A 23,481-nucleotide genomic window follows, 5' to 3' on the forward strand; every position below is an offset into this window, starting at 1 on the left:
TTTTTTTCTAGTTCTGTTATGTGTTTTATTTTAATAACCCTTTTATACAATTTTTCATCATTAATTCACTACCCTTATGAATAAATATGATGTAAAAATTTCAACAAACATGAATAACTTCATGTATATCATAGTAAGAGATTTGGTTATCAAAGTCATTTTCCTCACCGTAGAGCCCAGAGTACAGCTATTTCTTTAAATTCATTCATTGTTCTGGTAAACATCATTTTTGTCTTCTCATTTCCTTTTTACCATTCATAGCAGAAGATTAAAAAGTCTATAAAGTTTTAATTAGCTGTTTAATGACTAATAACAAAAGGCAAGAAAATGCCCTCTTAACCCTTTTAAAGATGCTGTAATACCTGGCAGTGGCTTTTAAAAACAGAGAAGGGATTATTTCACTATTGCATCCTTGTATCTTTACAAGGGACTGACAAAAGATCCAGGTTAGGTTTTATCTCAAATCTATTTCAAATGCTAAATCTCCCTTGGTAATTGAAAAGAACTACAGACAATATATAATAAACATGTCTGAGGTTCAGTAAAACTTTGTACAAAAACTGAGGACTAGGTTTGGAGGTGGTGCACCTGGTAATATAATTGAGCAGTAGAGCACTTGCCTAGCATGCAGAATGTCCTAGTTTCAAACCACAATACCACAAATGGGCTCAACTTAGCATGCATACCATAGCTTGTCACCTTTATCTCAGGTAATTAATCCTTCTCTTTCTTACCATCTTAGTGCCTGGACATAATTGCTGAATAAGGAAGCGAAACAGTATAATGTCCAAAAATAGAACATAAAGGTTATCATGAAAATGGCTTAATGTTCTATATTTACAATAAGTTGAATAGGCTTTGCAGAGCATCCAAAAATAACTAAATACCATAAAATAGTTTTTCAGAAATAAAAGAATTGTTATGAATGAATGGGAAGACTAACATTCAGCTTAACATACCTTGATACAATTGGAAATTATTTTATCTGAGAAGATCATGATTTTGTACATTCTTTGTGACAACGTAGGCAATTTAGCAATTGATGTCAGCTGTCTTTTATGCATTACTGAAGCCTATTATGTAAAAATCAAGCAATAAAGACCTAGAACTTACAGGAAAAATAAGAGTTCAAAGTAAAACATTTCATCATTGACACATAATAGAATGGGAACTGAAAAATGTAGTCTGGCTTTTAAATATCCTTAAAAAAATGTAAAGATTATAATAAATATTGTACTTTTAGTGTAAAAAAGATGTAGGCCATCGAAAGTATTGAAACAAGAGGAAGCTATGAAGTAGTGGGAAGAAAAGAATCTTAATTCAGGTTGCTTATAAAGAATGGAAATTTTTATAAAAATAATAAAAAACTTAAAGACTTACCAGGTGTGGATATAACAATGTGCTATGTTGTGTGTGATGAACTGAGGGTTAACGTGGGGATTGTCCGAATTCAACTGGCTAGTTTTCTAGTCTCACTTGGTGTTTCTCAGAGGTAATAGTATTCACCAGCATGACTTTGCTCTAATTCATGTTCCCTCCTGATTTGCCAGTTAATTCTGGAATAAGTAGATACTTTCAAACAGTTTCATTTGATGTAGAATACATAAACTTACTGAGGTTTTGAAATAGCATTTGCCCTTGAGGCATGCTTTTAAGAAATAATAATCATTCTGGGAATTTCTTTGTAAGATTTAAATTTAGATTTTAGCAGAAATATTTTACCTGCTTTTTATTTACTAATTGGATATGGTTTTATAAATAATTTTAATGTTTCTTTACAATTCAGGATCAAGAACAAGTACTCAATGATACTGTCGATGGAAAGGAAATCTATAATACAATTCGTCGTAAAACAAAGGATGCCTTTTATAAAAACATTGTTAAGAAAGGTTACCTTCTGAAGAAGAGTAAGTCAACTGTTAGGACTAAGAATTTAGTTTAGGAATTTTAGTGATCACCATATGATAGCCATAAATATACATAATACTTACTGTAAGACATAATCAGTTGTTTTGTCATTGATTATAAGTAACAGATACTTGTTTAGTGCTTACACAGAGCATGTTTCAAACTTTAGAGATTAAGTCCATGTTCTAAACAGTGTTTTACAGCAAGCTTGTATTCCAAATATGTCATTAAATGACTTAGTTTCAGGCTTTCCCTGAGGTTTCTTAGAGAAATTCCTGGTGGCACTTGGCCTTCAGGGTACTGAATTTCTTTTTCTTTCTTTCTTCTTCTTTTATTTCTTTTAAATAGATCTATGTCAGTTTGATATTGAGGAATGGGTGTTGTTGGAAAACAATTACTCTAAAATAGGAATTTAAAAGATTTTATAATAATAAATTTCTGAAGACACAGTTAAAGTATTATGATGAACTTCATCCACCATTTGTTAATTCATTACACAAGCAATAATAGCAAAAAACTTATCTATGCAGGTATAGGATTTTGTAATTATATATTGATTGACCTATTCTTAGAATGAAAATTGAAATATATTTAAATTTTCTTTGTATTCTGAAATACTATTTCTTAGTTCCTAAGGAAAGAGAATTATTTTTTTCAACAGGCAAAGGAAAACGCTGGAAAAATTTATATTTTATCTTAGAGGGCAGTGATGCCCAACTTATTTATTTTGAAAGTGAAAAACGAGCTACAAAACCAAAAGGGTTAATAGATCTCAGTGTATGTTCCGTCTACGTTGTCCATGATAGTCTATTTGGCAGGTAAGACATTGGTTTTTCTTAAACATTGTTGTAATAATAAAAATTGTGGATATTTTCAGACCATTTGAAGTATAACCTATTTTAAGAACATAAAATTGTCTAAAATTTATTGATTGATTGATTGAATATAAGGTTTTTTTTTTCTTAACTCTTGACTAAGCTCAGTGTACAATTCACCTCTGTCAAGTAGACATCTTTGGAACGGGCTTTCAGTAGGACTAGCTAGCTATTGAAGTAGTTCATAAGTTCACTTGACCTTGTTATTCTTTCTTCCTTTTTAAAATAAAACAGGATGATGATAAGGATAAGAATTCCACCCCAACACACTCACAAAATGAAAGACTAGGGATGGAGCAATAAGACCTTCTAGTCACAGTCTTCCCATGTTGATTGAAACAACGATTCTTGTACAAAAGTATCTTTACTAGAGCGAAAGGAACCTGTTAGAAACAGAAATGTCATTTGATTTTAGAAACACGAGACAAGATCCACGGAAGGAGTCAGGATGGAAATGATGTGTTACCGTCTTCACGGCTTCAGTAGTAGAGTGTGGAGAGAAGTGTCCTGGGGCAAGATTTAGGACCCAGTTGAGGCCCACCAAATCAAATGTTTTTCTTCTTGAACTTAAGCAATATGGGCATGGACATAGCTTTTGTCTGTGGACCTGAATATATATATATATTAAACAATTTCATTTTTAAAAATACTAAGGATGTAAGAAAATCCAGGGTGCTTCAGCTACACATTTTGTTTTTATATGAAAAAAAGGCTCAGACTATAACTATTAGATATTGAAGAATATTAGTTAAAAGGAGTTTTGTTAAAATATATGTTCTGTAGGAAATATCCTCTTTGTGGAAATAATTCTAACTTCATCTATTTATTGAATAAAGAGTGAACTTCTTCAAAAATAAAGTAGAATAAAATTGTGTTCTAATAGTTGGAAAATAATACACACACATATACCTTCACTGTATTATCATTTCTTGCTTCTAGTGCAGAGTTCCTTTAGAAATTGACTGTAAGTATGACACTCTAAATAAATCTTAGTTATGAATACTTACTGATTCCAGGCCCAAAACCTGATAGGAAAAGATATGTCTGTGAAAACAGGTAAAATCTCTCCTTTGAGAAAACAGATCTTTGTTTCTGAAATCGGCCGGTTAGGGTCAACTTTCCTTTGTACGCACTTTTATTGGGAAGTGACCAGGAAAGGAAAACAAATCAGCAAAGCCTCTTTCCTTTCATGAGAGTAAAGATCACATAACAGGACAGATGAAATCATGTTGATACCAGTTATCTGTTATTATAAAGTACAAATATCATAGGCACAAAAAGGCATATTTGTGAATCGTTTAGCATGCTTTGCACTTTCATGCTTTGTGTGAGAGTATAAAGCCTAATATATAGAATTGTGGCATTCAAGTAAAGTCTAATGTGAAAGAAAGCTTTCTTTGAAAGGTAACTTAACTGTATGCATGCTCTGTCTTCTGTTGAGGAAACATTGAAATAACATTGTTTGTGTAGATGTTTGCCTGCATGGTTATGTAATTTTCCCAGATTTTGTTTGTTTCTTCATATTAAACATCGGATTTTTAATGATGCTGTATATTATATAGGAAGCATTTTAAGAGCTTAAGTTGGAAGTTGCTACAATGACCATTATTCTAATGACCATTGTTGGCAGAGCTGTTACACTTATTTCTCCATAGACTGGGTAATTCACTCTGGCATTTTTAATGTAATTTAAAAGGAAAGCTATTACATTGGATATTTTTCTTTGGCAGTTTTCTGTAGACATTTAAAAAGATTTTTAACCCACTGAGTCTAATTAATGTTGCCCATATGAAACTGAGCATGGCCTCTTCCGCTTGGGCCACACTTCTAAAGAAAAGTAACCCTCTTTTCCCTATAACCATTAACTGCTAGTAGCTCCTTAGCTACGAGTAGGGTTTTGCGAGCCCTTCCTGTTACATACGGGAATCTTTAACTGGTTTGATTTGTGCAGGTTTTAAGGAGGTAACTACTGTTGCTTTGGGTTATGTGCAACCATAATGCCATGTCAAGAGAGCAGCATTTTACAACACTCCTTCCGCATTATATTTTCCCTGCTCTTTGTAATATTCCCTAAACCTTGGTAGAGTCTCTGCCGTTGATAACCCGTATTCTAAGGCTGAGCAGGCACTCCATTGCTTCTTCGCAGCACTTTGCTCTTATAATACATGCTTCTGTCTGAATGAAGGATGTTCTGTGTGAAAAGCTGTGAGTAATGCTACTGGCCAGAAGACACATTTCTTAAAGCCTTTGGGGGTCAAGTGAAGACAGTTCAAGGTTGGGAAGGCAGCCTTCGTTATGTGAAGACGCAGTCAACATTAGTAACATGAAAGCTTCATTTTTGAAGGACCAATCTAGTCACTCTGGAAGTCTTGGATTTTTGGTCTGTCATTTCACATGCTACTTTTTCTTTGACACATTGCCCTCAGAGTCAATAGCTTTGAAGGGTTGAAAAGGAAGCAATAAGGGGAAAGTCAAACTCCCCTTGAAATGAGCTTTTCCCTTCAGATTTCCCAGTGTTGGTTGTTCGGTACATCTTCACGTGGTATGGCCATTTGTTATTCTAGGCTTGAGGGTTGATCTCATTCAGACTAATTCAGATCAAATTCTCATTTCACATTTTCCATTATTTCATAATCTTCCCAAGCATAAAAAAGTTTTAACTTTTTAAACAAGTATACATGATAAAAAATATTTGTCTAAAATAAAGGGAGTTCTGAAAACTTAAAAGGCCCTTCCTTGTTAAACATTTTATTAAGATTTATCCAGTTTAACTGTAAAGTCAGCCCATCTGCAAAACAGATACAAATTATTAGGTATTATAAAATTATCTGACAAATGATTTGTAGTAGTTCATACTAGGGGAAGACATGAACAAACATTGTATGATCCCTGCTATGTCATTAACCTTCAGAACAAGTGATGTAGGGAGATGGTGTTTTTGACTTGGTGAAAAGAATGATCAAGTTTGTAAAAAAAAAATAGAAAATTACAGAAAAGAACTTTCAAACCACCTTCAGCCTGCTTAGAGACAAGCATTAATATTTTTAATTCCTTAATAATTAATAATAATTAATAATATTAACATTTTTACTTTTCAGTGCATGTACACTTTTTGCATATAAGTTATGTGTAGTTCTAGAAAGTCTACTTATTTTTTTACTTTTTTCTTTGATATATCTTAATATTAATTTATATTGCATTTTAGTTTAAACCTTGAATAATTAATGAAATTTCAATTTTATAATACATATGCATGTGGCATCTTAATCTGGCAGAATTAATTACCTACTTCTCTAAATTAATAATTATGACTATCTTAAATCATTTGGTGTGTGTTTAAAGCTGGTATAAATACTTTAATAATTTTTTTAAGTTTCTTAATACTTTTTTTGTTTGTGTTCCAAGGCCAAACTGTTTTCAGATAGTAGTTCAACACTTTAGTGAAGAACATTACATCTTTTACTTTGCAGGAGAAACTCCAGAACAAGCAGAGGTAAGATTACTGTTTCCTAAGCTGCTGAGATCTTTGTGCTAGCCTAACTTCATTAACTAGGGAAGAAAACTACTGTGGGACAATGTTACGAAAGTGTGTCTGGAATCTTAATACTCTAACAAGTGAGAAACTGTCCAAGCTTTTGTTGTTGTTGTGACTTTTTTCTTTTTAACAAAACACAGTGAAGGGTTATTAGATATAAAAAGTGCCATTTAAAATTAACCATTAAATACTCTGTGAATTCAGTTGAAACTAATCATTTACAAATAATTATATTTCCATAAGTTAGAGGCATTCTCCATATATTCCAGAAGCAAGCCAGCTAGTTGTAATATTTCTGGAGGGTTTAAATATATTTTGTACAAATATGACTTTTCTGAGGAGACTCTATGAAAAACAAACAGAATTAAGTGAATGACTGGCTTTGTTGGCAGTAGAACCTACCTTTCAGCCCTGAATATGAACTGCATGACTATATCACTGTGAACCCTACATTGACCCTTAAGTATTAGAGTGAGAGAACTAATATTGTTTTGTTTCTTGTTTCGTTTTGCTGAGACAGAAAATTACAGTTTATTATATTCTGAGACTCAAAATGGCAGCCTAGGGATGGAAATAATTAATTATGAAGAAAGTAAATTGATAATTGGATAAACTCATATATATTTCTTTGCAATACTGTTTTTGTTTTTTTGTAGGATTGGATGAAAGGTTTGCAAGCATTTTGCAGTTTACGAAAAAGTAGCCCAGGGACATCTAATAAACGTCTTCGTCAGGTGAAACTTTCTTGTGTCTGACTTACAACAGTCTTATTTTCACATCACTTTGTTCTTTTTTTGCCTATACATTGCTACTTTTGCCAACATTTCTATGCCTTGCTGTCAGTGCTTGACTTGGTAGCAGCTGCTCTGTGAAAGAGACTTCTTTATGTACATTCTCTGCTTCCAGTCTGCAGAGCCAGCTCCTAACAGAACAAGCCAAAGCAAGGCACCCTAGCTTTGTGCTTCTTTTTTCCACTTGGAAAATTATCTCAGGTAGAATCAATGAAAGGTACTTCTGAAGAGTTAATTGTACTCAAAGGAGTAGCCTTAAAACTTGTTTTTTATGATATAGTTGTTTTTGAGACTAGACAATTTTTAGGAACTAAAATGTGAACCTTGTTTATACTTTTGTTTATAGGAAGTCAAGTTTTGTTATCTATATATATACTGCATCATTACCTTTTCTTAATTTTTTTTTCCCCGTTAGAGGTAAGGGTTTTGTGTATGGCCTAGGCTGGGGTCAGAATTGCAGTGATCCTCCTGCACCAGTGTCCTGAACACTAGAATTAAAAGAGCCACCCACCATAACTGACTTATCCCTTATTACTTGGTCTTCACATCTTTCTTTCGTTGTTTCATTAAAGTGGTTTCTAGATAATTGGAAATAGTCAAACTCTAATGTGGTTAGAATTTTGAAGAAAGTTAAGACAGTGTGTAAGCTTGTTGAATTTAACAGCCTGTTTCATGGACATATAAAACAGTTGTTACTAGGTAACTAAATACTCTGTAACAAAAACCCTGGCTTTTATCCCAAGGATACACACATACATACACAAATAATTATTTAATATACACAAGTTGTCACATATCTTTGTACACATATAATAACAGCCAGTATCTCAATCCCCTTTGATAGCTAAGTTAATCTGCTGTGGGTTTAAGGATTGTTTTCAATCCTTAACATAGCATGTATGCAGTCTTTTACATTTGACACATTTGCTGATGGTAGAGAGTGTTGAACAGTAGGAGGTAGGTGAACTTCTCTGGCACCCATATGGGGAATACATATCCTTAAAATCAGTGTCTTAAAAACATCTTAGCCAGGGACTCTTTGAGAGTAGTAAAATATTCGTGATATGCATGCTATGATATTTGGAGTTTGGAAATGGGTGGTGACAGTTGATCAACAAAGCTTATGTTTTTTGAAATACTAAGAAAAACAAGTCACTATTTTTCACGTTTATATATAGGTCTTAAAATGTTGGGTATGAATTTTTGTGTTCTCTTTAGGTCAGCAGCCTTGTTTTACATATTGAAGAAGCCCACAAGCTCCCAGTAAAACACTTTACTAATCCATATTGTAACATCTACCTGAATAGCGTCCAAGTAGCAAAAACTCATGCAAGGGAGGGGCAAAACCCAGTATGGTCAGAGGAGTTTGTCTTTGAGTAAGTCCTATTTTATCATATTAATCCGTTTTTAGAGTCCTATTTTCCTCATGCTGTTTAAGTTTCTGTTGTTTTCTAGGTGTTTTAATATTTTTTGTTGGATTTCTTCATCTTCATTAATAAAGATGGACTACTGAAAAGTGATGACAAAAAGTTTTCTATATTTTCTAGATCTTGTTTTAAGAGATTATTATTGTTTTAGGAAGTTTTAAGAAAATGTATATTTATCAACATTCTTGTGTAACAAATAATGTAAATCTTGTTTTAAGTATTACACAATGAATTTTTGAACAAAAATAAGGTAGTTTGAAACTAGAACATTTTTTCTAATTTTTCTCCTTCTTTAGTGATCTTCCTCCTGACATCAATAGATTTGAAATCACGCTTAGTAATAAAACAAAGAAAAGCAAAGATCCAGATATCTGTAAGTTGATTTCAAGCTTTCTAAAGTAACGAAAGCATGTTGTATATATTTTTAGCACATGTATGTGAAATGTCTAAGATGCAGATGAAACACAAATGCTATGCAGTCTACTACGAGACATCGACTGTCCCGAGACTATGAAGGATAGAACAAAATGGCTGAAGTGAATGTGCTGGATGTAGTCCTTACAATTTCAGATATGCAAATATGCTTTCCCTTACCCAGAGAATAGGACAAGAATCATTTTTTATCTTCTTTCCTTTTTTTAGATTCCCTTACTTCCTACACTTCAAATCCAAAAGGTTCTGTTACAGACTAGAGTTGCAGCTCAGTGGTAGTGTTTGACCTGGAGATTAATCCCTAGTCCTGCAAAGAAATAAGACACAGAATGTTGAGGTGTGCCATTTATTTGTTGTAACATTCAATGCTCTGTTCCTACTCCGAGCAGGACACATCCTCCTGTTCTGTTGGTAGGACAGATCACAGTGGAATTTAGTGATTCATATCAGGGTGAAATAGGTTAATGCCGTCTTACAACTTAGGCTGCTTTAGTAAACAGTGATAAAAGACTGACAGACACAGACCAAAACCTGAAGCTGAGTAAAATGTTGATTCTGTAATTGCTTACATCTTTAAGTATTTCTCCATTACTTGTATGACAAAGTTCTAGTAATGGCACAGAAAGAAAATCATACTTCCTATTTTGATTGTGGTGTTTATTGCTCTACCTTTTTACCTAACCTAGCTAACTCAACTCACGGGTTCCTGTGGAATGGATTTTTATCTCCCCTAGGCTGTTACATATCCTTGTGTCTGAAAGTATTATTTACTGTTGTAGCATTTACACTGCACCCTCTTTGATAGCTTAAGACATTTTCAATATACGTCAGACACTGTGGCTTAATCATTTCTTAATCCCATATCCCTAGCCTATGACAGAATGTCACATAGCAGGCCTTTAAATGGAAAAAGTAAGCAGTTAAGTGTTGACTTTGTGATGTTATTGAAAACTTGCTTAGTGAAAAGCATTTAAAACTACAGGAAAGTGTATTGAGAAAATTTAATTGTATGACCATAGTGGTTTTTCTTTGTAGTATTTATGCGTTGCCAGTTGAGCAGGTTACAGAAAGGACATGCCACAGATGAATGGTTTCTGCTCAGCTCCCATATACCACTAAAAGGTATTGAACCAGGATCTCTGCGTGTTCGAGCACGATACTCGATGGAAAAAATCATGCCAGAAGAAGAGTACAGTGAATTTAAAGAGGTATTATTTAGAAGTCTAATTATTTTAATAACAATAAATATAAATGTTAAACTATATAATAAAAATCCATTAAGCTAAATAGTAGTGTCCTAAATTAGTACCACGCTAGTAACCAGAGGTAAAAAAAAAACATGTATGATCTTGATCTTACAAGGCTAGAAATATATAGGCTACGTACTCACTCCATTTTATCAATTGTATTCAATAGTTACTTTCTTCCACTTAATTTTACATATATTTCCCATTGGTCCCCAAGGATACATAATGCTCTGTACTTTCAGCATTCCTTTTTTGATGTCTTTTTTTAGCTTATACTACAAAAGGAACTTCATGTAGTCTATGCTTTATCACATGTATGTGGACAAGACCGAACACTACTTGCCAGCATCCTACTGAAGATTTTTCTTCATGAAAAGCTTGAGTCATTGTTGTTATGCACACTAAATGACAGAGAGATAAGTATGGAAGGTAATATAGATGTGTGATTTTTTTTTTAAAGAAATGTAAAAATACGATTTTATGTATCAAACATGTGGGGGTCTGTCTTTAAATATATTAAACTGTTAAATCATTTTACAAAGTATCTGAGATTCTTTGTTTAATATGGTAATGGGTTGCTATTTCTAATTCTGTCATGGAAAATTAAGTATTAGAAGCTGTAAGAAAATGATTTCTTTGTCCAGACTCAGTGTGTGAGTATCAACAATACCGTACATAGTATTTATCATTACCTCAGGTTTTACTGGGACGTTTATGAGTATTTTATTTCTAGATTTTGTAGCAGTTCTGAGGCTAAGATACATATCACTGTGCTTTTCACAGCTTTTAATGTATTCATTTTCTTCTCATTAATATTTATGTAAAAAGTATGTTTCCAAAAAAAAAAATTCCAACTTAGTTGTATTAGTACAGTTTTCCAAGTATCATCTAACATCCATATTTGTGTAGATGAAGCCACTACCCTATTTCGAGCTACAACACTTGCTAGTACCTTGATGGAGCAGTATATGAAAGCCACTGCCACACAATTTGTTCATCACGCTCTGAAAGACTCCATTTTAAAAATAATGGAAAGCAAGCAATCATGTGAGGTAAGAGTTTATTGTTTTAATCTTTGCTGCAATTGGCATATTTTATTAGAATTAACAAATTACAGCTTTGGGAAAGTACATCATTTCTAAATTTGTCAGTGCAGTTATGCCCTCTATAGTAAATTTTAATCCCCTCCACACACACAAAACCCCAAGACCGTGCATGCACTCACAGCTCTGTTGGCATTTCTCCTCATTTCTACTAATGATCGAGTTTACCTTACTTTAAGAAAATGTGTGTAACATAAATTGAACATTCTTCAGGGACTTTTGTTATTCATATTGAGTATCATATTCCAAAAAAAATTTTAAGATTTTGGGACTATTTCATATATACAACTTTGAGAATGGTACCTAAGTCTACACATAAAATTCATTTATGACTGAAGTTAATTTTACACGAGTTCTAGGAGGCTTGTGTTAGCTTTGGGCCCATCATATGAAGTCAGACGTGGAGTTTACCATTTGTAGTACTATGTTGGCAATGCAAAGTCAAACTCAAGGAAAAACTTTGTAAGTGTAACATCTTTTCCATAGAGGTCTCTATGAGTTATTTTAAAGATGAATAATGTTTTAGTGCAAGTTTATAAGCAACTATACAGTCATAAGCAGAATCCTGCTTATATAACTATTCTACTTGATGGGTGCTACAGAGTAATTATAAAGGAAGACTGTATCACACAAGCCTTGAGAGTGTCAGTAAAATAACACTTGGAACTGTCAAATGTTAATCCTGCCATAACAAAATGAGTGTTTTATTGTTAGAAGCTGAGGATAATCCAGTAATTACTATGAGAGTTGACAAAAGTATTTCAGATTTTTAGGTACATCTGGCATATCAGAACACAGAAATTGGGAGTGTTGTACTTGAAAAATTCTAAGTGTTCATGATTCTATTTACACATTTTGCCTATCTTAGCCCCTACTTTGAACCTCATTAAAAAGTTTTTTCCTCAGATAACTAGAAATGAGTGGCTTACTATTTGGTTGAGTGACAGAATGAATGGAATTTGCATATGTGGGAACAGCTGACATCTTTGAAAAAATAACTGCACACTTACCATGACTTACCTGAGTCTATCGTCACCAAAATGAATTTGTATTGGTTTGTTCCTTCTCTTAGTTAAGTCCATCAAAGTTAGAAAAGAATGAAGATGTGAACACTAATTTAGCACACCTATTGAACATACTTTCAGAGCTTGTGGAGAAAATATTCATGGCTTCAGAAATACTCCCACCGTAAGTTGTCAGATTGTTTGCCAAAAATGAATGCATCTGTGTTTTCTAAGTTTTCTTTTAAAGAATGCTATTAGTGTTACTGGTATTGGTATGAGAGGTTTTTAGTCCTTAAATGGATTATGAACTGGATGTGGCGGTGCACGCCTTAATACCCAGCACTTGGGAGGCAGAGGCAGGCAGATCTGAGTTTTAGGCCAGCCTGGTCTACACAGAGAAACCTCTATCTCCTCTCAAAATAGATGGATTATGTTTAAGGAAAAAAGAATAGATGAGTGAAATAATGGTTTAAAAAGCCAGAGTAAAATATAGACTTCATGGCACATGTGGATAATCCAAGATGATGATGAATTTCGGCCACATAGCAAGATCTTGTCTCACAAAAGAGGAAAATAGAAACACATAAACTGTATGTCCATATGAACTGAGTAAGCCTGGCATATATTGTAGCTTAGATAATGAATAACATGTCTCAGATCTGAGGACAATATTTGTAAATCTAGTTTCTAGTTCTTGTCTAGCATTAGATTCCCAGGAAAGAAAAACCAAAGTCAGGTATGTACACAAGATACCAGTATCGTGTCTGTTTACAAGTCAGTGTGAGTAGACTCACTTGTTTAGATGGAAGAAGTCAAAATAGTAGAATATGTGCCACATTAATTCCTCTATATTCTCATGCTTAATAATCTGTTTCATAGTTTTCATTAACAGAAGTTAAAATCAATGGAGCCAAACATACTGCATTATGTTTCTACACCCGTTACTAAATATGCTTCTTTTACTTTTGACAAAATACCTTTTTTAGATGAGAAGGTCAAATGAATTAAAATATGGTATATTGGTTGGGTAAATTAAAATTTTGGCTGCCAGTAAATTACCATTATGATGATGATATTAACTTTCTGTATTGAGATGTTTATGTTATTTTTTTATTTTGGCAGGACACTGAGATATATTTATGGGTGTCTGCAAAAATCTGTTCAGCGTAAGTGGCCTACAAATAACACCATGAGAACAAGAGTTGTTAGGTAAGAGTCACTTCCCATTTGTCGTAGTCACTGTGCAGTATACACTGATTTGTGTATGTAGGCAGAGACAGAGGAAATTGGTGCCTGGAGAAGTGCAGTAGTTGAACCATCTCGATTTTAATTGATTTGAAACATCTGTGATTCCAAGCTAATCTCCAACTATACATTCTAGCTCTCATTTAGTCTGTTTGTCATACATCAGGAACTGCTTTAGCAGCTAATTTGAGAGCACATATATGGACTTAAATTGTTTGTTTAAGTTACAAATGGTTAAGAACCAAGCAGAACTAAAGAAAAATTCCTATGACTACCTAATATATTAATATTGTTCAAAGATTTTGTTAAGCATACCTCAGCCAGTACAAAGTGGTGAGACATTTCAAATACAGTTTTCTAGTAATTATAGAAAATGTACATTGCCAGTCACATTACATGTAAAATATAAATTTTAAGGACACATTTCTGATGTAAATTTTGCCAGGAGGCTTTTACTTATCTTGCAGACAGAATTTCTATTAGTGGCCCAAGGGCATAGTTCTGAGATAAGGCACTAGTTTAACTAACACTCAGAGCTCCTGGATTTGATTCCTACCTCTGAATAAAACAGGCCAGCCAAAACCCCTCCTAGTTAGCTTTACTAAGACACGTGCAACAATTGTAGGAAGAAAGAAAATTTACAAGCATACTATTTGAGCAGTTGTGTGTGGTGGACATTAAACTGTTATGTATAATACATGTTTTAAATGTGTAACCATTAAACTAGTACAGCAGAGAATCCTTTAATTGAATTTAATGTGACAGAGTGCTTTAGGGGTTTTTCATGCCTACGGTGATTTCTCTTCCTAATAATAAGCTTTTAAATTAAGTAGTGTCAGTGTATTATTTAATTTAAAATCACCTTAAATTAAAAATTACATTTTCACTGAAATTTACTAATGGGTTAATGTTTTCAATTTAGGTTTCTAGTTAGGTATCACAATACTTTCAGTAAACCTTATATAGGAACTCTCTTTAAGAAGAAATATCAAATTGTAAAGTTATTCATTGCTGTAAGGAATTTTATAAACTCTGGGGACTAATCGTAAGGTTACTTCTTACCATAGATTCTTTTTAAAAAGAAGTAAAAATTTATACAACATATACTTAATACTACTGATGGAAGAAGGCAGAGTAGGGTATCTATAAGCTTACATTAACTATAGAACTTTATTGTATGAATTTTGTCAAGGAGTCTTTGATAATTACAGCGTATTCCAATGTCTATATAAGTCAGCAGCAATATTGATACACTCATCTTAATTCACACTTTTCTGTTTAAATAAACTTTAAAAAGACAGCAAGAAAGTGGGTAATTTGGAACCTTCTCTATCTATAAAACATTATTTGAATCCTCCTAATCTTTCAGCAGTTCTCAGTGTTTTAATACAGTACTTACCAGGATAAAACAAATTACTAATCTGCAATAAAAAAGTATTTCCAAAGTAATTCTGAAATTATGTTTGCCTTACAGTTTTCTTAATGACTGTGTTTAGGCTTTCCCATGTTGAAAATAAAGGTTGTGGTTCTAAGTTTAAATATTTTATGTTTATATTGTAAACATAGAGTTTTCTAAAAGAATTTTCCCTCCCAATTAGTGGTTTTGTTTTTCTTCGGCTTATCTGCCCTGCTATCCTGAGTCCACGGATGTTTAATATCATTTCAGGTAAATACCTTTTAATAAACTTTGAAATGGGAAAAGCTTCATTTCTTCCGTAACATTTGAAAAAAATACTTGCACTTTAAATCAGATGCTCAGTAATGCACTACCCCCCCTGCCTTCTTTATTCTTTTAGTATCCAACATGTTGGATTTTTTTTCTGTTCCTGTGACTTTAGTTTGTGTGTGTGTGTGTGTTTTTTAAGCATATGAGTGTATATGTACAGGCATTTGCTTGCCATGATGTGTGTACAGGTGTCACAGGACAAATTCTGGGCGTTGATTGTCTCTTTTCACTCTTTGCGTGCCTGGCATTGAAATTAGGTCAGCAGGCTTGGTGGCACTGAGATATGTTACTGGCCCACTGGCTCTCACACTTACAGCGTTTACAGGATAGGAGTCCTCTTTTGTCCTTAGTCTACATCAGGTTGCTGTAAGCTGAACTTCTTTTTAAGATGCATCAGTGAACATTTAACAAAGAAGGTAGACCAGATTCTTCCAGTTATATAATATTAATTGACCATTTTATTTTCTAATAAGTTTGGTCCCATTTTGCTTTTTACTCATTTGTCCAAGTTTGCAGATTTGTAAGCTTATGAAAGGAAAACTATTAATATAACTTCAGTGTCGTAATTAGCCAATTAATATTAATGGGAAGAAACAATCACTTTTATACTAATAATTTGAAGCTCAAAGCTGTATTAAAAATTATTTGAGCTGGGAATATATTTCACAGAACTTAGGAGGCTAAGGCACAAAGAAAGGTCATTGCCAGCCTGGACTATATAGGTAGACCATGTCACTCAGCACAGTGCTGTGTACCTATCATGCAAGAAGTTGAGTTTGAGAGTTCCCTGGATCTTAAAAACAAAAGACTTTTTTTCAATATTTTAATTATACTTTCATACTCCTCACATGCCTATAGTTACTATTCATTACTACTAAAGTAAGTGAATACATGCATATTAAGAATAAAGATGGGCTGGTGAGATGGTTCTCACCACATACTGCTCTTTATACAGAATTCAGTTCCCAACACCCATGTCAGGTGGCTCACAACCACCAAAACTCCAGCTCCAAAGGATCAGACACCCTTTTCTCCCTTTTGTGGGGAGCTGCATTCATTTGTACATATCCACACACAAATACACTGAAGTTTTAGAAAATGAAATGAAAGGCTTAGAATTTGTTCTGAGGGTTCTATTCATTGCTACTTCAACAGTATGTGAACTTGAATTAAAATTTTACAACACAGTCTAAAACAGTGAGTCAGAATATAAGATGTGAAGTTATTAATCTTGGGCTGGTAATGTAACTCAGTTGGTAGAATGCTGGCAGAGCATACATGAGGCCCTGGGTTCAATGCCTCGTACCTGATGAAACTCAGGAAGGAGAAAAGGCAGGAGGTTAGAAATTCAAGGTTGTCTCAAACTGAGTTTAAGAACAGCATATAGGAGGACATAAGGACCGGGAGGGGGGGGCCTTAATTGTCAGTTTCTGGTTTGGTAGCTACAGATACTTTTCTGTATTCCATTTTCCATGTTCTACAGGGAAGTTTTTCATGAGCTTGAAAACTGATCTTTCAAGTGAACTATTAATGTTAGAAGTAGGGAACTGCTAAGATTACAAAATGGTTCCCTAAGTGGGTTGAAATTAGCCTTGTGAATGGTTCTGAAAGGTCTGTAGAGTGACAATCTTCTTAGCAATAAAGCAGCTTTTTGGGGTATTCTGAAATATTATAAGCCAGTTGGGAATTAATCAAGTTTGTAGTTCACAAAACAAGAAGCACTTAAAAATGTGTTCAGTTTTTTCTCCTTTTAACTTAAGTTCTTTGGAACTTACGGTCATATTTTTTTTTTTTTTTTTACTATTCTGAATATATTTTGAGTAAAGGATTGTTAGTGCATAAGAGTAAAGAAAAATGCTAAATTTATAATGGTTTACCTCAATGCACCTTTGGAGTTGGTGTCATTAGTTGTACCAAATTCTCTTCTAGATTCCCCATCTCCTATTGCTGCAAGAACACTGACATTAGTGGCTAAGTCTGTGCAGAATTTAGCAAACCTTGTGGAATTTGGAGCTAAGGTAAACATATTTTGATGTTTAAAATTCATTGCCCACATTTAAATGTTTTTTTTTTTTTATTTCACAATCAATGTACTTGATCTTCAAAACAGTGTACTATGTAAATACTGGAATAATACAATTACCTCTTTTGTAACTCCTTGCCCAACTCACAAGTATGTACTGCTCTCTTACCAACCACTAGTTAGTATGCTGTCCTCTGTCAGATATTCAGATGTAATGTATTCTCTATACTTCCTTTCAGATTGATCCAAAACTTTGGGGGTATAATTAATAATTAAATACACATTTTAGGCTTTTGCCTAAATAGGCAATTTCCTCTTAATTTCTTGCCAAATTCAGTAATTTTTCTTTTTCCAAAAAATGATTTACTTTTATGTATATGACTGTTTTTGCCTGCATGCATATAAGTACACTGCTGTGTTCCTGGTGCTCACTTAAGCCAGAAGAGGGCATTAGATTTCCTGCAACATGACAGGAACCATCATATGAATGCTGGGAACAAAACCTTGGTCCTCTGCAAGAACAGCAAGTGCTCTTAATGCTGAGCCATCTCTCCAGCCCCCAAGTTAATCTCTTTATGTTTCATTTACTTGTCTTAGAAATTTCATGCCTACATCTTTGGAATTTCCAATTGAACCTTATTTCATTTGAGATTTATAGTTGATATTATATAACCTATAAATTATAACACTTTTAAATTTACCTGAAATCCATGGCATATTTTGTCCCATTGCAATCATAGGAAATTTTTTGTTTCACTGTATTTTAACTTCCTACAATATGTTGGATTCTTCATAATTCATCAATAATAAATTCTAAATATTATAAATAATTTGTTTCTGCCAAGCTATGTTAAATGATTTCTGATTTGTAACTAACTCTACCAAGTTTCATATAGAGTAATTCTTGCTTTATGGATAGTTGTTGTAAAAGTTTTTGTTAAGGCATATGACTTATTAATTTTTAATTTTTTTTACTGTCTTTTTAATTTTTTTAGGAACCTTATATGGAAGGTGTTAATCCGTTCATCAAAAGCAATAAACATCGCATGATCATGTTTTTAGATGAACTTGGGGTATGTATATAATTTTTACACTTTTTGAGAATTTAGTCATATGGCAATAACCTTTAGATTTTAAAATCAGAAGTTCAAAGTAAAATCTTTTTTATAATATGGCAATAACCTTTAGATTTTAAAATCAGAAGTTCAAAGTAAGATCTTTTTTATGCACTTACACAATTGTGGCTTTCAACCAGTCATATTTTAGATCATCTTTTCATTCTTTTAAGTTGTAGCTAAAATAAGATTTGAAGCCAGTTAGATTGGAACCTAAAGTTAGAACTAGATGAAAATGTAATTATTAGAACTCATTTGAATTTTTATAAATAAAATTATGACACAAAATTAAAGAATATGCTTATAATTTCTGAGACCCTAAATAGTAAGTTAAATTTTCTACATTATTCCAAAGATACATTTCAAGGACTGAATGAATTTTAAAACAAATATATTCATTTTGTAGTGTGTGTACACAGAGAAAAATTTGTGTTGAGCCAGGTTTATGTCATCAAAATTATTGAAGACTGGGTTGCCTTATGTTTTGGAATACAGTAGTATAGCCCAACTCAGTGATTCATTTCAAAGCACATATCACCACTGTCATACCATTCTGACAAAAAAAAGGGGGGTGCAAGTAAGCATAATATAATATGCTCCATATTTATAAGAAACTTCTGAGTAAACTTCTGTGAAAGTTACATTTGGAGTATTTCCGATAAAAATACAGTTAGTCAGTTTTCCTTGAACTTTTTGTTGTTTCTACTAATCTTCAAGCTCTGTGAAGGTAAGCAAGACTGTGATGTGTTTCATCTTACAATTTTTTTTATCAAATCACTTATCAAATAAGTGATTCAGTTAAAATGAATGCATTTTAATTAATTTCTTCACTCCAAACAACTAAAATGCTCAACTTTTGAGTTAGGAGTGTCTAACAAGCACTATCACTAAAAAGTAAAATACATTTAAGATTAATAAACATGTTCAGTGTTTAAGGCCTAAAATATTACTGGCATTTAAAGTAATACAGTAATCTAAATTTATTATGATGGCTAAGTTACTCCACGAATGTTAAACACTATAATGCCCAGTAATCCCACATTTTTATCTTGAGTAGTTTATAGAAATTGCAAAGGAACCCTTTATTACACTTTAATGTAGTTCCTCTTTAGATGCTCATCAGTTTACATACAGTATCTTAGTTTTATTCAGTCTAAACACTGAAATTGTATTAATCCAAATCAGCAATTAACGATGTTACAATTTATTTGACATACGCTCTAAAAAATCAACTCAAGACACTGTCATCCTATGGAAGAGTATGGAATCTGGCTTTCTTCCTTGTGAATAGAGGTTCTAAAACCTGTTTAGCAAAATTATTTGAATAAAAATTATTAGGAAAGTCAATGCTTTATAAGTAGTTAGGATAATTTTAGAAAAGACTTCAAGGATTTTTATTTCTAAATGTAGTTTTATGATTCCCTTAAAGAATGTACCTGAACTTCCGGACACTACAGAACATTCTAGAACTGACCTGTCTCGTGACTTAGCAGCCCTGCATGAGATTTGTGTAGCTCATTCAGATGAACTGAGAACACTCAGTAATGAGCGTGGTGCACAGCAGGTAGGTCATTACAAAATGGTAATGCTTATACTTAAAAGATAGTACACATAAAAATGGCAAGTGATACAAATAAAAGTGCCAAGTAAATTATTTTCAGTAGGAAGGAGTGTTAGTCCTTCAGTTAAGTCTCACACCAAGTATCCATGAGCAAAGTTACTTCTCAAACACAGGAGAAATATATGAGAATTTTGAAAAATGTCTACAGATGATACTTTATTATAATGATTCAAGTTGGTGTGGCTCATAGGTCACACCTTAAAAAATAATAGTCCATAATAGATCTCTCCTGTCCTTACCAACAGATGTAGGGATATTCAAATAAGCACTAGACCTGGAAAGGGTTTCTAACTGACCTAGTGTTGGTCATTGGAGACAGTCTTTCTTGAGCTTAAAGGCATAGGGAAGTATAAATCAAGGTACATACATCCTAAATGCTACCACTGCACTCCTTTCCTGTCTGGCGAAGATTTCACTTAAAACAGCTTATGACCGAGGTTTATAATGGCAAATATAAAGTGATATAAGATTGTCTCTTTCTTGGTTACAACTAAAAATGTTCAGTTTAAGTAATCAGAACCCAGTTTTATGTAAGGAGTAGAATGCTAGGTCCTTAAGAATACCATTGGTTTGACATAGTTTTTATTAAATTAAAATGTCTGCATTGAAATTTTGCACTCTGCTTAATGATTTTTACCCACACTGTTTTTCTTTGTGTCTAGCATGTACTGAAAAAACTTCTGGCTATAACAGAACTGCTTCAACAAAAACAAAACCAGTATACAAAAACCAATGATGTCAGGTAGCAAGCAGCCTGGTGTTCTGCATGGATCAGCACCCCAACATGGGAATTCACATCACTATGTCTCCTTTGCTCTTGCCAAAAAAATAAAAAAATAAAAAAAAAGAGAAAGAAAAAAATTAGCACACCTTTCCACATTCCAGTGATGTGTAAGCTATGCAAACAAAAACCCAAGATTCTGCTGGCTTAGTAACTGCCAGCACCTTTGTAAGCTATCTGTGCAGAATATTTGCACTTTTTCCACATGGAATCTTTACCAAACTCTGAGCCTTGGTGTACAGTTCAACTTTCACAATAAAGAAAAAAAGCTATGTCTTGAACTTTGAAAATATATTTTCATTATATCCAATTGCCAAAGTTTTGTTGTCTTTTGGAAACGAACTATGAAATCAACTGACAAGAAAACGCATTCTATTAACAACAGAATTTAACTGGATTACAGACTGTTCTTACTTCTTACGAATATGACCATTTGACTGTTCACTGAATTTATTTGTATTTACAGTTTCCAGAGTTTGACATTATAATAGGAACAATCTTGCTGTATACTTTTTAAAAATACTGTGCTATTCTTCCTGGAACTGTTGAAAGACAATATATAGAATGGATAAATATATGCTCATCAGCTTTATTTTTTAAACATACCACTTATTTTGTTGGAATTGTCAAAGACTGTATTTAGATTTCATGGTTTTGTTAAAATGTTTACAACAAGTAAATAGTTTAAATTCAATAAATATTATTGGTCACTGTACCAATCAATGCATGTTACCCATTTGACCATTTTATAGATTACTGATGTCTTTTATGTTTAGACAAACTGCTAGAATATTTGTGTCTATCCTAAGATGATTTTTTTTGTTACTGTATTATGCAGACAACCTCATCAACCACTTAACAACTTATACATCTTTGAACTTCTTGTACGTGTTTTACTGCTGGATAATTTAGATTGTATAGTTCATCTGTTCTTATGTTTGTATTTTTTGTGAAGTATCCACAGGGTTAAGTTAAAATAAATCAAGGGATAGCTTGCATAATTAATCATCTTACTATTTAACTTCATTCTAATTTTCTTTCTGCTTAGGGATAGTTCAAGCTTTAATATGAGAATAAAGCCCCGGAGGATTTTTATTGTTTCTTTCACAAAGGATTTTATTTATTCACTCAGTGTACAACTTGTTAAGCAACGTGTCTTGTGCTGAAGACTTTAAAAAAAAAAAAAAGAAAACAATATGTATCAGACTGTCTTTAGTAATCAAAATAGGTTCCTGTTTGTTTAAAAAGAACCACCAAGGAAGGTATTAATAAAATGTTCCCTCAATAAAAATGTTTTCCTGAAGGCCTAGATTCCAAAAATATTTGATTGCATTCCTCAGAGATACTGTATATAGTGAAAGAGGTTAAATAACCAAGGGTTTATTTCCCTTTGCTGAGGAACAAACTGAAGAGGCCTCAATGTATTCTTTCGAAAGGTGTTAAATACTACCATTGAGAGATTTCCCTGGCTTAAATATGGATCTGAATGTAGCCATAAAGCTAAATTACTGCCCTTATTTAGCTTCAGCCAGATTAACTGAAACAAAAAAAACACAGACTGTGTTTTGCTTTGTAATCAATGCAGTCCCTTTCTCTCCATAATCCATTATAGTTCCTGTTCTTATTGGCTGCACTATGACCGTAACTCATCTTATTTCCTTGGTTTGCAAGGTGGAAGGGGTAAAGACTGTTTAATGTAGATAAGGACTTTCAAAGATAGGTAAAGGTCCAAACTCTAGTTTAAAGCATTTTAGTTTATCCTCACTAATTGTACTTGACTGTTCAGCCGTGATGGCCTTTCTGCCATTCCTGACATGCTTATCCTTTTTAACCATTTATTTTTAAAGAAATCTGAAAGATTTATCCTTATTTTTGTGTTTTACTGACATGTTCATGTCTTAAATTGGAGTGGGAAGCTTGTTTCTTACCTTCATGGGCCCTGTAGTAGCTAGGTGATCAGTGACGAAATTATACCTTTCAAACTTTTTTTTTAAACTGGGGCTGGGTAGAAAATTTTCAGAGGTACATATGAACCCTGCTTTGGTGTCAAACTTTAGTGTTCTAAAAGAAAAACAGAAGACACACTGAACATTTGCAGTTCTGTCTATAGTCTATCATGTTGCTTAATTTGAACTATACTTGGGTGTATATGCTTTGGTTTTTAGTCTATTATAAAGCATTACATTTTATCAGTTTTACTCCAGAACAAGAAAGAAAACAGCAGAAACTCAAGCCATACAAGTAATTATTAGAGATGAACATGAGCATAAATCACCATATTTTAGACAGAACTAAAATGGTACCTACCCACCCTCTTGGGAAATGTATCCTTGAGTATGTAAAGCTGGGTAGATTTTGGGTAGATTTACATTTGAGGTAGTTGAGTTTCATAGTTTCTTCAAGGCAGTTTTCGTGGGGGGAGGGGAGTAGAGAAAAAGCCAAAAAAACAGAAACCAAAACAAAACACTGGCCTAATAAACACATACCTATCTGTACAGTGGTCCTAAGGTAATATCTACTACTTGCTACACTACAACAGTGTTAACAAACAACAAATACATGCACTGCTGTGGGTAGGCCTTCCAGGAGTAGGCATCATGATCATTTCCATTTTCTACTTGCTAGACTAGTACACATGAAAGTCACAG

The 23,481-nt window shown here is 33.2% G+C and overlaps 1 protein-coding gene across 1 annotated transcript in view; it reads left to right on the forward strand.

Moving 5' to 3' along the window:
* The window catches only part of Rasa1 (RAS p21 protein activator 1), a 77,675-nt gene extending 56,110 nt beyond the window's left edge, over positions 1–21,565 (forward strand). The window contains exons 10-25 of the mRNA XM_050119838.1: positions 1,787–1,907; positions 2,570–2,726; positions 6,189–6,276; positions 6,975–7,052; positions 8,328–8,485; positions 8,833–8,909; positions 10,004–10,176; positions 10,485–10,644; positions 11,125–11,267; positions 12,391–12,506; positions 13,445–13,531; positions 15,166–15,233; positions 17,223–17,311; positions 18,312–18,389; positions 19,861–19,995; positions 20,715–21,565. Of these exons, the coding sequence (XP_049975795.1) occupies positions 1,787–1,907; positions 2,570–2,726; positions 6,189–6,276; positions 6,975–7,052; positions 8,328–8,485; positions 8,833–8,909; positions 10,004–10,176; positions 10,485–10,644; positions 11,125–11,267; positions 12,391–12,506; positions 13,445–13,531; positions 15,166–15,233; positions 17,223–17,311; positions 18,312–18,389; positions 19,861–19,995; positions 20,715–20,798 (1,812 nt within the window). The 3' untranslated portion in view covers positions 20,799–21,565. The remainder of the gene's footprint in view (positions 1–1,786; positions 1,908–2,569; positions 2,727–6,188; positions 6,277–6,974; positions 7,053–8,327; positions 8,486–8,832; positions 8,910–10,003; positions 10,177–10,484; positions 10,645–11,124; positions 11,268–12,390; positions 12,507–13,444; positions 13,532–15,165; positions 15,234–17,222; positions 17,312–18,311; positions 18,390–19,860; positions 19,996–20,714) is intronic.
* The last annotated feature ends 1,916 nt before the right edge of the window (positions 21,566–23,481 follow it).

The sequence above is a fragment of the Alexandromys fortis genome, unplaced genomic scaffold, assembly GCF_014885135.2.
Source record: "Alexandromys fortis isolate MF-2015 unplaced genomic scaffold, M_Fortis_MF-2015_v1.1 scaffold_132, whole genome shotgun sequence".
NCBI lineage: Eukaryota > Metazoa > Chordata > Mammalia > Rodentia > Cricetidae > Alexandromys > Alexandromys fortis.